The sequence below is a fragment of the Papaver somniferum genome, chromosome 7 (genome assembly GCF_003573695.1).
Source record: "Papaver somniferum cultivar HN1 chromosome 7, ASM357369v1, whole genome shotgun sequence".
In the NCBI taxonomy this organism is placed as follows: Eukaryota; Viridiplantae; Streptophyta; class Magnoliopsida; order Ranunculales; family Papaveraceae; genus Papaver; species Papaver somniferum.
Genome location: NC_039364.1, coordinates 206,105,355 through 206,121,798, shown reverse-complemented (window position 1 = coordinate 206,121,798; position 16,444 = coordinate 206,105,355). Strand labels below are relative to the sequence as shown.

Genomic DNA, 16,444 nt, shown 5'->3' with positions numbered 1-16,444 from the left:
TCGGTTATATGTTTTCCATTGGTCTACAACCAACATAAGGTCCTTTTGTTTTTCATAACACCTACAGATATCTGTTTAGGGGGAATCATTGAATATAAATCAAGAATGTTCCCAAGAGTTAAAAGCGGTTTCCGAAAGAAAAATAAAGATTGCTTTAACCAAAATGGATTTAGTAGAATCTCAAAAAGCCATTAAGATTCATTCTCGTCTAGGTATCAGCCGGAAGAACATAATCGAGAAGTTAACTAAGTCTCAAATACGGAAAATTGAAAAAAGAAAAGAAACCAAAATCATGTTGTTCATTAGGAATTGAAGAGAAAAAAACGACCAGACATCAAGTGATTAATTTCTATTTCTCGTTATCGTGAAATTCGTTATCAAGAAAGATCTACTTTTACGTGGGCAACAAACTCGCACTAAAGCGAGGACATCCCATAAGAAAAACTAGAAATGACAGAAGTACCAACTACAATCCAGTCCTAAAGATTCCGTAGGAGTCTTAGATGGGTGCAAGGAATAACGCCAACCGACTAGTTTTGTATTAACAATACATACTGCCCGAAAATATTGTTGATAGTTAAATTAAAATTGTCGCGGAAAATAAAAAGACAAGGACCCGAAAGCTGAAAAACTTGTTTCACAAAAAATTAAACTATAATATTGGATGGAAAAATTCTACTCCCTCCGTTTCAAAAAGATAGGATGGTTTCATGTACAAATTACACATGAAACCAACCTATTTTTTTGAAACGGAGGGAGATACAACATAATTAAGTACTCCTTCTGTCCCACTATTAGATGACCTAGTTCAAGTATGCAAAATTCTTAAGGAAATGAAGGGAAAAGAGTATTTTAAGTATTTTTTACAACTACACCCTCATGGATAATAAGTAGTAACATTTAGAAATGATTTATCTCTCAAACTACACCACGGATATTCGCAAACTTTACGCCATTGAAAAGCATTTTAAAACACTTATATAACGAATATAAACATGCCTATCAAATATAAACACTTATACTAATAATAATCAATTAAAAAACCAATTTTAGAAATATTTCATTGGTTAGTGATATATGTCATCTATTATGGGACAAAATCTAAAAATAAACAGGTCAACTAATATTGGGATGAAGGGAGTATAAGAATAAACTTATCAGTTTATTGGTCTGATAATAATCATGCAACCAACCAATAAGAGTGAGCATCCGCAAGACCGCAGATACTACTACAAAGTGCAAACCATGGTCAACTATAACGAGGGTGAAGCTTGGGTGACGATAAACTATAATGTTATGCCATGGAGGATTTTTCAGGTTTGCAGGGTGTTGGACCATAGAGTGGAATCTTGTATTCAGGGTGAAGTAGTTTTGGTGAGTGAATCTCCATCTGTCAATGAAGATGGTGCTGAAGTTTGGATAGATGTTGGTCATGTGGGTCATAGTGGACATGCATATATGAGTAATCATGGGGTAAGCAAAGCAACAATCGTTGCTCTTCAACTTGAGGAAGCAAGATATTCGATAGTAGGAATTGATGAGGAGGTTCCGGTGGCTATTCATGGGGAAAGTGGGGTTGTTTTACCTCCTACTGTGGGGTTATCTTATGCTGATATGGGGATGAATTCAGGGGAGTTAACACTCATTGCGGATCAAATGGTGTTAGAAACAACAAGAAGATTTGAAGATAAGAAAATGGCTGATGAGAGGAACAAAATTAAAGGGAAGGCTAAAGTTGTTGTTGATCCAGTGGGTGAGATTATCTCCTATACTTTGAAGTATGAGCATTCTAATGGAAATCTAGTAATTTGTGAAGGAGGTAATAAGGTGGATCTGGAGGAGGCGATAAAGCGCCTAAATGAAGCTAAAGGGTACCAATTAAAATCCCGAAATCTATTGGATTTCTCTCTGAACATAGTGGAACCTGAAAGAAAGAGGAGGAAGTACAAAAGGAAGGTTCATGTGGTGGATGTGATTGCCAAAAAGTCTAAGGTGTATCAGAACCCTATGCTACCTGGTGAGACTATTTTAAAGGATTTTTCTTGCAAAAATGAATTCTCTAGTTTTTCAAATCCGATAATTGTGCTAGTAATCTCTCTGATTCGATTCTTAATCTGTTTTTTCCTTCTCCCTGTCTTTGCAATGGTGAAGAAGATGATCCCAATGATCCCAATATAATTCTGGCTAATCCTCAAATGATTAGTATTCTTGTTCAACATCATGATGATCCTTTTGATATGTTCAATGAATACGTCAATCATTTTCCTACGAGTCCATGTCTGAACCAAGCTGCTGGAATCAGTGACGAGATGATACTCTCTGCTCATAACAACAACCAGGTACACATTCAGATAACATCTATTCTTCTTACCATCATATGAAATTACAAGAATATGAATGTCATACATGTTACTGAGTGCAAGCATGTTTTATTTCATTTAAAGAATGTTGAAATCTGGTTTGAACTTGACAAGCATGTTTCTGGTGGGTCAATGATAGAAGCATTTATGTGTCTAATATTGCCCAATTGTATATATTGTTAGTACCCATTTTTGTACTTATTATGGTATTTTATTTATTTGTAGGTGTTTTTGGAAAAATAAGGTTTTGCGGCGAAAGTGACTGAATATGTGGCATTTGGACCTCTGTAAACAGTGAACCGGAAGTACCCCGAAAGTATGCCGGAAGCGCCCCATAAATGCACCGGAAACGTCCCAGAAATGTCCTGTATGAACCCAGAAAAATTACTATTTCCCCCCCCAAAAAGGATGTTTCCACCCCAGTTGCTAAAGGGACACCCAACAGTGGTTAGGGGGACACCCTTTCTTCACAATTCAAAAAATGGCGGGAAAATCTTATGCCATGCACACTTCACTGGAAGTTTAGGGTTCGATCTTGTGTGGGCTTTGAGCGAGATTCAATAGCTGGAAATGATTGGGATGGACCTAATATAGCCTAACAGGCTTGGTACAATGAATTGGATTGAAAAACTTGGGCCAGAAATCCGAGTTTGGAAGTAAACAGGGGACCGAGATATTTTAGAAGATTATGTTAATTACGGAAGCTGTGTGACGATTGTGAGAAGATATTTGGGAAGATATTCTCTCATGATATTATACGAACAATTTAAGACAATCCAGAGACGCGTAGAAGAGTTAAACATGGAAGAAAATCTCATATCCTGCATGAAATACAAAGAAAATATTCCCGACGTTAATGGAGATTTCTGGGAGTTATTGTGAAGATTTGAAGGCATTAAACAGTATATAAAGGCTCTTTGGGTCTACTAGAGAGGGTGTCGAGAGTCGGGAGAAGATATGAGAGCGCAGGAAGCAGAAATCACGTGTTGAGTTTCTGCTGCTGCTGCCATTGATGAAGGCCAAGAACACGAAGAACGGACTTGCATAGACAGTCGTTCTCCAACAGTGTTTACGACGCAGAGCAGTGGGTCGTAGTTTGGGTCTTGCAACAGCATAACATTTGTATCGTTCTTCTTGTAACAGTTGAACAACGCCTTTGCAACAGTTATTTCTGTTGCAATTTTTTCTGTTCAATTGTTTTACTCCCTTTAATCAACTTTTGAGCTTTATACATGTATTTTGAGATTATGATTAATATGAGGAGCTAAACCCCAACACTGGGGCGACGGAGGAAGCCTTAATTCATCCATGTGGTAATTTTATTTAATTCTTTATTTACTTTTTGCACCAATTTTAATTGAATTAAGATTTTAATTAATTATTTGTGATTTCATTTGATGGTTTATGCTTAGTCCTAGGGATTTTTGATATGCCATGCTTAAGAAATACAAGTAATATTTTATAAAATCTACTTTGGCAAAGAATAGAGTTAATATTCATTTTGTTTTGAATTATAATTGCCTAGAATTAATTTCTGAACCATTTAAGAAATGAATTTGGCCGAATCCTAAGCCCCAGTAACTCTCACCATTGTTAATATTTTTGTATATAATTTTATTAAACCTTTAAATTTAATCTTCACAAATCTTTGAGTTCGAATCCTATTTACTACAACAACCCCATCAAAAAATCAATTATCATTTTGGCGCCGCCGACGCGGATTTGTGCTTAGGTAGAATTTTTAGGTTTTTATTATTTTATTTGTTCCTTTTTACGTTTCTTTTTGTGTCTTTGATTTACAGGTTCGAAGTGGAATACTAAGGACTTGGGAACAAAAAGCTTAAAGCTAAAAGCTAAAGGAGAAGAAAAAAAAAAGACATAATATTTTTTTTAGGATTTAATATTTTTTTTTTGTATATAGCTTTTATTTATTTTTTTTAGAATTTGTAAATAGGCTTTTTTTCATAATTTTTGTAATTTTTTTGGACTTTTTATTTGGACTTTATTCTGGACTTTTGGACATTTTTTAACCCTACGGAAGGGTCTTATTATTAATAAAAAAAATTATATATAAACTGTGTGCAAGGAAGGACGACGATTACTATATCGTCTCGGCCCCTCGGGTTCGTACATGACATAGGAGTCGTGGCCCGAGTCGACTTCAACGGTTCATCCCCCGTCTGGTACGGGAGGTAAGTCCATCGAAACACTCGCGAATCTCCTGTAAGCGAGTTACTGCATTCCTTAAGGTGATTCATTGATTGAGGGCGAATTTGGACTGTTTTTAAATTCCTAGTAAAGGGAAAGGTCTGGCCAATACAAGATAAGGGTTCGGATTTCATCACCGCACCCTTCTTGCCCGCCTTAGGAAAACGAAACCTAACGCGAACCCAAGCTTAAAATTTGGAATAGAACGAGACCGATAGGGTAACGAGCTTAATAGGAAACTCGTTCGAAAAATATTGGTTGCTCTTTAAGCACACTTCAAAGTTCATGATGGTTTCTGTGAGTTGAATGCGTGACTGCGCCGCCTTGTGATAGCGGTGAGGCCTTGGGTATCAAAGCTCCACTGAGCTTCCCTCGCCTCAGTTCAACTTATTTTGACTCGGATTGATTCCAGAGGGGTTTGCTCAAATTGCAACGAATTCCCTTTCGAAAGATAGAAGCTGGTCTAGAAACAATCTAAGTGGAGCCATCATGCTTTTTGTTTGCTAGAAATCTTTAGGTTTGTTTTGGTGGAGTCGAGTCGGCCTTGTTTGTGGTTGTGTAGAATTCCCTTGCAATTAAGAATGTCGAACTGGTATGATAGAAGCCAATACAATGAGTATCGATCTGAATTTGATTATGGACATCATCATTTTTATGACCATGGTGGGAATAGTAGTTGGGAACGCCAACCTTTTCAAGGTTATGGTTCATACCATGGTGAGCCCAATTACTATCCACACGCGAATTGGTCTTACGAGCAAGAAAATCAGGAACACTGTAGTACTGGTTACTCGTTTTTGGAAACTGGTCCTGATTATGATATTTCTGAACCTGTTCCATCTCTAGAAGAGACCCAACAACGGATTGAAAGGACGTATAAATGTTTAGTTGCAATGAATAGTTCAAAAGAAGAGTGTACACGATATTCTGAGATGATAAACGAGAGTGGTGAACGTATAAGTGTTATGCTCAGTGAAATTCAGGCACGTCTAGAGGAAGAAAATGAACAGTTAGCTAATGCTGCTCGAAATGATCCAAATTTCCAAAATAGTGTTTCTAATTCTACCCTTGATATCAATAGTGAATATTTTCCTAATTTAGAGGACGAGGTTAGAATTGGTAACACTACTTGTTTTGATAAGGTTCGATTATTTTCATGTTATGATTATGATGAGGATAGTATTGATGAAGAACATGAAATATGTAGGCATAGTGATCAGGAATTTGTTACTCCGGTTGAGCTTTATAATGATAGTGTTGTTTCTAGTACAAATCCAAATAATTTTAATAATTATTCACCTATTCAAAAGGATGAGGATTTGACTAGAGATACCACCGTTTTAGACGATGTAGTTCATGATCCTTTAGCCTGCAGTATGTTGGATAATCCATTATTTGATGTGCCTATCAGTGAATCGGAGGAGGTAACTATGATTAAAACCTTAGTTTATGAGCCTTTCTCTGATAATACTTTATATGATTGTGATGATGGTTTAGAGGAAAGAGTTTACCCTGAGAATACTGTTTTAGAATCTAGCGATTTAGAAACACTAGTCTTAGAAGATGATAAACTCGTAGAAATGAGTGAGGATGAACCCAACTTAGAAGAATCTATTGACCATTTCCAGGAATCTGATGACCTAGAAATTAGGGAAGTTGTGACTAGTCTTTCTAGAGACACAGAAAACTCTAAGTTTGGGGGTGATTATCATTCTCCGTGTGCTTTAACTCTTAGAAAGTACCCTCCTGTAGGACTTGACATTTGTGCCTCAACCATCTTACAAGATTATCTTCATACACGTTTTCCCGAACCTAATGATGTCCATAGAGAAGCTCAGTTATTAGAAACCCATCCTATGGTTGATGTGGTTTTCCCAGGCTATGATACCCAGATTGACTTTGTTTTCCCACCAAATAGTTTTCTTCCAATTGTGGGAACGTATAGATTTCCAATGTGTCACTTATTAAGTTCTGAGACTAAGCCTAAGTACTTTAGGAAATTAGAATCGACACATTTGCTTCAGAATGACCACTACTCTGACTGTGGTCAACTATGTAAGTCATACCTAATTGACTTAGAGGATCCTAAATTATTTAGGTTATTTTGTGATTCCAGGTTCTTATCTGAGTTTTTCCAGACTCTAGGACTTAATAATTTGGATCCTACCTATGAGGAAATGCATCCAAGAAAAATAGTCTATTTAGACCCCTTCATAGAACCTGAACCTGAACCGCAATTAGCGATAGTTATCCAGAAACTAGGTAAGGGCATGCTAGTCTTGTACATTTTCTTGGTTCATTGCAGTTTCCTTTTGTCAGCTCTTTTTGGTTTTAAAGACCCACAGTTATTCCGGCTACTGTTATACGGTTCGAGTTGACTAATCCTTGCTTAGTCTGGATGAAGACTTTAAACTTAGCACTTCTTGGGAGGTAACCCAATATCATGCGACACGGTAATATCTTTCCTTATCTCTTTTGCTTCAAATGGTAACAGTTTCTCCTTGTTCATGCTTTTAATTTCATCTTTAGAACATTAAGGACAATGTTAGATTTAAGTTTGGGGGTATGGGAGAAACTTTTTAGTTGCAATAAATAAACTTCAGAGCTTAGAAATTTATGCCTATTTAGGATTGCACTAACCAATCTAAGTGGATGGAAGCATTTTGGTTGTAGGAGTTGAGGAACCAATCTGATTAGATGGCAACATCTAGAAGAGTCTATTCATAAAAGCACAGAGCTCAGGTGTTAGAAATAACATGATAGTTTCACCATATCTCGTTGAGTCCTTTTCACTTCTATTTTTATTTTATTTTGTTTTTAAACTATGTTTCTCTAAGTGATAGGTGGGGCCCACGATTCAAGTTGTTACCAATGCTAGGGTGAATTAGAGTGATTGAGATACCATGAAAAAAAAAGTTGAAAAAGAAAAAGAGAAAAGGGATAAAAAAAAATGGTAGTTACCAAAAAGTTGAAAAAAAAAAAAATTGAGACTAGACCGTTTGACCAAAAGGAATAAATTAAATAAAGTCGACCACTGGTACCCTTGTATATGCCAGTTGTGTTGACCTAGAGTTAGGTTATCGACCACTGGTACCCTTGTATATGCCAGTGTGTTGATATTAGTCAGACTAGTATCTCAATCCATTAGGATAGGTTCATTTTGGCGGAGGCCTTCAGACAGATATGGGAAACGCCATTCACTTAGTAAACATCAAAACCATCTATATTTTTCTATACCCATCTCTTAATCTTTCCATGTGATTAGTTTGACTCCGAATATGATGTCCATAGTGCAACTATCTTAGTAGAGCTCTGTCACTTATATATGAATTTTAGTATGCTTGAGTGGAAACTCGTGTACATCAATTGGAATTTCGCATCAGGGTACTTCCTCTTGTAGTCAATAAGTATGCCAACCAAGGAGATTCTTTAGTGCCTTCCAAGGTTCGTTGTAGATAGCTAGGGTCTGGAGTATAAAGGTTTTTTGGGTACACCTCTGATAAACCCTCCGGAGACAACACTCCGCCACTAGGGCCACCTAGTGGTTTAACGGCTTGCTGCACGTGCTAAGTCTAGTCATTTTACTTTCTAGATTAGATTTGCTCGAGGACTAGCAAATAATAAGTTTGGGGGTATTTGATAGACGTATTTATGTCTCTAATAGCCCAATTGTATATATTGTTAGTACCCATTTTTGTACTTATTATGGTATTTATTTATTTGTAGTGTTATTGGAAAAATAAGGTTTTGCGGCGAAAGTGACTGAATATGTGGCATTTGGACCTCTGTAAACAGTGAACCGGAAGTACCCCGAAAGTATGTCGGAAGCGCCCCAGAAATGCACCGGAAACGTCCCAGAAATGTCCCGGAGGAACCCAGAAAAATTACTATTCCCCCCCCCCCAAAAAGGATGTTTCCACCCCAGTTGCTAAAGGGACACTCAACAGTGGTTAGGGGGACACCCTTTCTTCACGATTCAAAAAATGGCGGGAAAATCTTATGCCATGCACACTTCACTGGCAGTTTAGGGTTCGATCTTGTGTGGGCTTTGAGCGAGATTCAATCGCTGGAAATGATTGGGATAGACCTAATATAGCCTAACAGGCTTGGTACAATGAATTGGATTGAAAATTTGGGCCAGAACCGAGTTTGGAAGTAAACAGGGGACCGAGATATTTTAGAAGATTATGTTAATTACGGAAGCTGTGTGAAGATTGTGAGAAGATATTTGGGAAGATATTCTCTCATGATATTATACGAACAATTTAAGACAATCCAGAGACGCGTAGAAGAGTTAAACAGGGAAGAAAATCCCATATCCTGCATGAAATACAAAGAAAATATTCCCGACGTTAATGGAGATTTCTGGGAGTTATTGTGAATATTTGAAGACATTAAACAGTATATAAAGGCTCTTTGGGTCTACTAGAGAGGGTGTCGAGAGTTGGGAGAAAGAGCGCAGGAAGCAGAAATCACGTGTTGAGTTTCTGCTGCTGCTGCCATTGATGAAGGCCAAGAACACGAAGAACGGACTTGCATAGACATTCGTTCTCCAACAGTGTTTACGACGCAGAGCAGTGGGTCGTAGTGTGGGTCGTAGTTTGGGTCTTGCAACAGCATAACATTTGTATCGTTCTTCTTGTAACAGTTGAACAGCGCCTTTGCAACAGTTATTTCTGTTGCAATTTTTTCTGTTCAATTGTTTTACTCCCTTTAATCAACTTTTGAGCTTTATACATGTATTTTGAGATTATGATTAATATGAGGAGCTAAACCCCAACACTGGGGCGACGGAGGAAGCCTTAATTCATCCATGTGGTAATTTTATTTAATTCTTTATTTACTTTTTGCACCAATTTTAATTGAATTAAGATTTTAATTAATTATTTGTGATTTCATTTGATGGTTTATGCTTAGTCCTAGGGATTTTTGATATGCCATGCTTAAGAAATACAAGTAATATTTTATAAAATCTACTTTGGCAAAGAATAGAGTTAATATTCATTTTGTTTTGAATTATAATTGCCTAGAATTAATTTCTGAACCATTTAAGAAATGAATTTGGCCGAATCCTAAGCCCCAGTAACTCTCACCATTGTTAATATTTTTGTATATAATTTTATTAAACCTTTAAATTTAATCTTCACAAATCTTTGAGTTCGAATCCTATTTACTACAACAACCCCATCAAAAATCAATTATCATTTTGGCGCCGCCGACGCGGATTTGTGCTTAGGTAGAATTTTTAGGTTTTTATTATTTATTATTTGTTCCTTTTTACGTTTCTTTTGTGTCTTTGATTTACAGGTTCGAAGTGGAATACTAAGGACTTGGGAACAAAAAGCTTAAAGCTAAAAGCTAAAGGAGAAGAAAGAAAAAAAGACATAATTTTTTTAGGATTTAATATTTTTTTTTTGTATATAGCTTTTATTTATTTTTTTTAGAATTTGTAAATAGGCTTTTTTTCATAATTTTTGTAATTTTTTTGGACTTTTTATTTGGACTTTATTCTGGACTTTTGGACATTTTTTAACCCTACGGAAGGGTCTTATTATTAATAAAAAAAATTATATATAAACTGTGTGCAAGGAAGGACGACGATTACTATATCGTCTCGGCCCCTCGGGTTCGTACATGACATAGGAGTCGTGGCCCGAGTCGACTTCAACGGTTCATCCCCCGTCTGGTACGGGAGGTAAGTCCATCGAAACACTCGCGAATCTCCTGTAAGCGAGTTACTGCATTCCTTAAGGTGATTCACTGATTGAGGGCGAATTTGGACTGTTTTTAAATTCCTAGTAAAGGGCAAGGTCTGGCCAATACAAGATAAGGGTTCGGATTTCATCACCGCTCCCTTCTTGCCCGCCTTAGGAAAACGAAACCTAACGCGAACCCAAGCTTAAAATTTGGAATAGAACGAGACCGATAGGGTAACGAGCTTAATAGGAAACTCGTTCGAAAAATATTGGTTGCTCTTTAAGCACACTCCAAAGTTCATGATGGTTTCTGTGAGTTGAATGCGTGACTGCGCCGCCTTGTTATAGTGGTGAGGCCTTGGGTATCAAAGCTCCACTGAGCTTCCCTCGCCTCAGTTCAACTTATTTTGACTCGGATTGATTCCAGAGGGGTTTGCTCAAATTGCAACGAATTCCCTTTCGAAAGATAGAAGCTGGTCTAGAAACAATCTAAGTGGAGCCATCATGCTTTTTGTTTGCTAGAAATCTTTAGGTTTGTTTTGGTGGAGTCGAGTCGGCCTTGTTTGTGGTTGTGTAGAATTCCCTTGCAATTAAGAATGTCGAACTGGTATGATAGAAGCCAATACAATGAGTATCGATCTGAATTTGATTATGGACATCATAATTTTTATGACCATGGTGGGAATAGTAGTTGCGAACGCCAACCTTTTCAAGGTTATGGTTCATACCATGGTGATCCCAATTACTATCCACACGCGAATTGGTCTTACGAGCAAGAAAATCAGGAACACTGTAGTACTGGTTACTCGTTTTTGGAAACTAGTCCTGATTATGATATTTCTGAACCTGTTCCATCTCTAGAAGAGACCCAACAACGGATTGAAAGGACGTATAAATGTTTAGTTCCAATGAATAGTTCAAAAGAAGAGTGTACACGATATTCTGAGATGATAAACGAGAGTGGTGAACGTATAAGTGTTATGCTCAGTGAAATTCAGGCACGTCTAGAGGCAGAAAATGAACAGTTAGCTAATGCTGCTCGAAATGATATAAATTTCCAAAATAGTGTTTCTAATTCTACCCTTGATATCAATAGTGAATATTTGCCTAATTTAGAGGACGAGGTTAGAATTGGTAACACTACTTGTTTTGATAAGGTTCGATTATTTTCATGTTATGATTATGATGAGGATAGTATTGATGAAGAACATGAAATATGTAGGCATAGTGATCAGGAATTTGTTACTCCGGTTGAGCTTTATAATGATAGTGTTGTTTCTAGTACAAATCCAAATAATTTTAATAATTATTCACCTATTCAAAAGGATGAGGATTTGACTAGAGATACCACCGTTTTAGACGATGTAGTTCATGATCCTTTATCCTGCAGTATGTTGGATAATCCATTATTTGATGTGCCTATCAGTGAATCGGAGGAGGTAACTATGATTAAAACCTTAGTTTATGAGCCTTTCTCTGATAATACTTTATATGATTGTGATGATGGTTTAGAGGAAAGAGTTTACCCTGAGAATACTGTTTTAGAATCTAGCGATTTAGAAACACTAGTCTTAGAAGATGATAAACTCGTAGAAATGAGTGAGGATGAACCCAACTTAGAAGAATCTATTGACCATTTCCAGGAATCTGATGACCTAGAAATTAGGGAAGTTATGACTAGTCTTTCTAGAGACACAGAAAACTCTAAGTTTGGGGGTGATTATCATTCTCCGTGTGCTTTAACTCTTAGAAAGTACCCTCCTGTAGGACTTGACATTTTTGCCTCAACCATCTTACAAGATTATCTTCATACACGTTTTCCCGAACCTAATGATGTCCATAGAGAAGCTCAGTTATTAGAAACCCATCCTATGGTTGATGTGGTTTTCCCAGGCTATGATACCCAGATTGACTTTGTTTTCCCACCAAATAGTTTTCCAATTGTGGGAACGTATAGATTTCCAATGTGTCACTTATTAAGTTCTGAGACTAGCCTAAGTACTTTAGGAAATAGAATCGACACATTTGCTTCAGAATGACCACTACTCTGACTGTGGTCAACTATGTAAGTCATACCTAATTGACTTAGAGGATCCTAAATTATTTAGGTTATTTTGTGATTCCAGGTTCTTATCTGAGTTTTTCCAGACTCTAGGACTAATAATTTGGATCATACCTATGAGGAAATGCATCCAAGAAAAAGTCTATTTAGACCCCTTCATAGAACCTGAACCTGAACCGCAATTAGATAGTTATCCAGAAACTAGGTAAGGGCATGCTAGTCTTGTACATTTTCTTGGTTCATTGCAGTTTCCTTTTGTCAGCTCTTTTTGGTTTTGAAGACCCACAGTTATTCCGGCTACTGTTATACGGTTCGAGTTGACTAATCCTTGCTTAGTCTGGCTGAAGACTTTAAACTTAGCACTTCTTGGGAGGTAACCCAATATCATGCGACACGGTAATATCTTTCCTTATCTCTTTTGCTTCAAATGGTAACAGTTTCTCCTTGTTCATGCTTTTAATTTCATCTTTAGAACATTGAGGACAATGTTAGATTTAAGTTTGGGGGTATGGGAGAAACTTTTTAGTTGCAATAAATAAACTCCAGAGCTTAGAAATTTATGCCTATTTAGGATTGCACTAACCAATCTAAGTGGATGGAAGCATTTTGGTTGTAGGAGTTGAGGAACCAATCTGATTAGGTGGCAACATCTAGAAGAGTCTATTCATAAAAGCACATAGCTCAGGTGTTAGAAATAACATGATAGTTTCACCATATCTCGTTGAGTCCTTGTCACTTCTATTTTTATTTTATTTTGTTTTTAAACTATGTTTCTCTAAGTGATAGGTGTGGCCCACGATTCAAGTTGTTACCAATGCTAGGGTGAATTAGAGTGATTGAGATACCATGAAAAAAAAAAGTTGAAAAAGAAAAAGAGAAAAGGGATAAAAAAAATGGTAGTTACCAAAAAGTTGAAAAAAAAATAAAATTGAAACTAGACCATTTGACCAAAAGGAATAAATTCAATAAAGTCGACCACTGGTACCCTTGTATATGCCAGTTGTGTTGACCTAGAGTTAGGTTATCGACCACTGGTACCCTTGTATATGCCAGTGTGTTGATATTAGTCAGACTAGTATCTCAATCCATTAGGATAGGTTCATTTTGGCGGAGGCCTTCAGACAGATATGGGAAACGCCATTCACTTAGTAAACATCAAAACCATCTATGTTTTTCTATACCCATCTCTTAATCTTTCCATGTGATTAGTTTGACTCCGAATATGATGTCCATAGTGCAACTATCTGAATAGAGCTCTGTCACTTATATATGAATTTTAGTATGCTTGAGTGGAAACTCGTGTACATCAATTGGAATTTCGCATCAGGGTACTTCCTCTTGTAGTCAATAAGTATGCCAACCAAGGAGATTCTTTAGTGCCTTCCAAGGTTCGTCGTAGATAGCTAGGGTCTGGAGTATAAAGGTTTTGTGGGTACACCTCTGGTAAACCCTCCGGAGACAACACTCCGCCACTAGGGACACCTAGTGGTTTAACGGCTTGCTGCACGTGCTAAGTGTAGTCATTTTACTTTCTAGATTAGATTTGCTCGAGGACTAGCAAATAATAAGTTTGGGGGTATTTGATAGACGCATTTATGTCTCTAATATAGCCCAATTGTATATATTGTTAGTACCCATTTTTGTACTTATTATGGTATTTTATTTATTTGTAGGTGTTTTTGGAAAAATAAGGTTTTGCGGCGAAAGTGACTGAATATGTGGCATTTGGACCTCTGTAAACAGTGAACCGGAAGTACCCCGAAAGTATGTCGGTAGCGCCCCAGAAATGCACCGGAAACGTCCCAGAAATGTCCCGGAGGAACCCAGAAAAATTACTATTCCCCCCCAAAAGGATGTTTCCACCCCAGTTGCTAAAGGGACACCCAACAGTGGTTAGGGGGACACCCTTTCTTCACCATTCAAAAAATGGCGGGAAAATCTTATGCCATGCACACTTCACTGGCAGTTTAGGGTTCGATCTTGTGTGGGCTTTGAGCGAGATTCAATCGCTGGAAATGATTGGGATGGACCTAATATAGCCTAACAGGCTTGGTACAATGAATTGGATTGAAAAATTGGGCCAGAAATCCGAGTTTGGAAGTAAACAGGGGACCGAGATATTTTAGAAGATTATGTTAATTACGGAAGATGTGTGAAGATTGTGAGAAGATATTTGGGAAGATATTCTCTCATGATATTATACGAACAATTTAAGACAATCCAGAGACGCGTAGAAGAGTTAAACAGGGAAGAAAATCCCATATCCTGCATGAAATACAAAGAAAATATTCCCGACGTTAATGGAGATTTCTGGGAGTTATTGTGAAGATTTGAAGGCATTAAACAGTATATAAAGGCTCTTTGGGTATACTAGAGAGGGTGTCGAGAGTTGGGAGAAGATAGGAGAGCGCAGGAAGCAGAAATCACGTGTTGAGTTTCTGCTGCTGCTGCCATTGATGAAGGCCAAGAACACGAAGAACGGACTTGCATAGACAGTCGTTCTCCAACAGTGTTTACGACGCAGAGCAGTGGGTCGTAGTGTGGGTCGTAGTTTGGGTCTTGCAACATCATAACATTTGTATCGTTCTTCTTATAACAGTTGAACAGCGCCTTTGCAACAGTTATTTCTGTTGCAATTTTTTCTGTTCAATTGTTTTACTCCCTTTAATCAACTTTTGAGCTTTATACATGTATTTTGAGATTATGATTAATATGAGGAGCTAAACCCCAACACTGGGGCGACGGAGGAAGCCTTAATTCATCCATGTGGTAATTTTATTTAATTCTTTATTTACTTTTTGCACCAATTTTAATTGAATTAAGATTTTAATTAATTATTTGTGATTTCATTTGATGGTTTATGCTTAGTCCTAGGGATTTTTGATATGCCATGCTTAAGAAATACAAGTAATATTTTATAAAATCTACTTTGGCAAAGAATAGAGTTAATATTCATTTTGTTTTGAATTATAATTGCCTAGAATTAATTTCTGAACCATTTAAGAAATGAATTTGGCCGAATCCTAAGTCCCAGTAACTCTCACCATTGTTAATATTTCTGTATATAATTTTATTAAACCTTTAAATTTAATCTTCACAAATCTTTGAGTTCGAATCCTATTTACTACAACAACCCCATCAAAAAATCAATTATCAGTCAATTATTTGTATAAAAGGAAATTTGCATGTGAATAAGAATAGAGGATATTTAGTTTATCTGATTGACATTGTTGTATTAAACTTACATAACTATGTCTGGTACAAGGAATGCATTCAATTTGGAAGTATGAAAATCATGTCGTGGAATTGTCAAGGGTGTGGAAAAAATTACACTAGAGATTATTTTAAAGCTTTAGTAAAGTCAGTTCAACCGGATGTGATTTTTCTAAGTGAAACTAAGCAGATTAAGTCGAAAGTAGAAAGTTTGTTTAGATCGGTTAAATACAAAAATATGCATGTAATGGACCATATAGGGAAGTCTGGAGGTGTTGCCTTAGCTTGTTTGGACACGGTAAAGATAAACTCGATTCAGGCGTCTAGTTTCTACGTCAACGTATGCATAAATGATCAAATAACGAATCAGGATTGGGCTCTTAGTTGTCTTTATGGAAACTCTCAAAATAAGAAAATAACTTGGGATTTTCTAACACAAATGTCTATGGATACCACTATTCCTTGGATGGTAATTGGAGACCTTAATTTTACTTTAAATAAAGAAGAATCTAAAGGAGTAGGAAGAACAAACAGATTGGAGATAGAGAGATCAGTTGAGGCAGTTAATCAGGCAAGATTGATAGATATGCGGTTTTATGGTTATCTGTTTACTTGGTCAAATCACAGAAATGATACTAAGTTGATAGATAAAAGACTAGATAGAAGTTTAGCTAACAAGGAATGGTTGGACATGTTCCTGAATGCTAAGGTGGTTCATCTAAGTGCAATGGCTTCTGATCACAGTCTCATTATCATGAATACTAAGCAGGTTATGAATGACCGGGCTAAACCTTTTAAGTGTTTTGGTACTTGGTTAGAAACTGAGTCATGCATTGATATTTTAAATGATTCCTGGCTAATTCATCATGATGGCTCTCCATCTTATAAGGTTGTTAAAAAACTGT

At 36.8% G+C, this 16,444-nt stretch overlaps 1 protein-coding gene across 2 annotated transcripts; it reads left to right on the top strand.

The window, feature by feature from the left end:
- The first annotated feature begins 1,289 nt into the window (after positions 1–1,289).
- On the top strand, positions 1,290–2,644 carry LOC113293297. 2 transcript variants are annotated; one of them, XM_026541988.1, is made up of 3 exons: positions 1,290–2,017; positions 2,155–2,339; positions 2,586–2,644. In XM_026541988.1, exons 1-3 carry the CDS (start codon positions 1,297–1,299, stop codon positions 2,601–2,603), a joined length of 924 nt encoding a protein of 307 aa, XP_026397773.1. In that variant the 5' UTR covers positions 1,290–1,296; the 3' UTR covers positions 2,604–2,644. The 2 variants fall into 2 exon arrangements, with proteins under 2 accessions (XP_026397773.1, XP_026397772.1); XM_026541987.1 differs by having other exon boundaries at positions 2,152–2,339.
- The last annotated feature ends 13,800 nt before the right edge of the window (positions 2,645–16,444 follow it).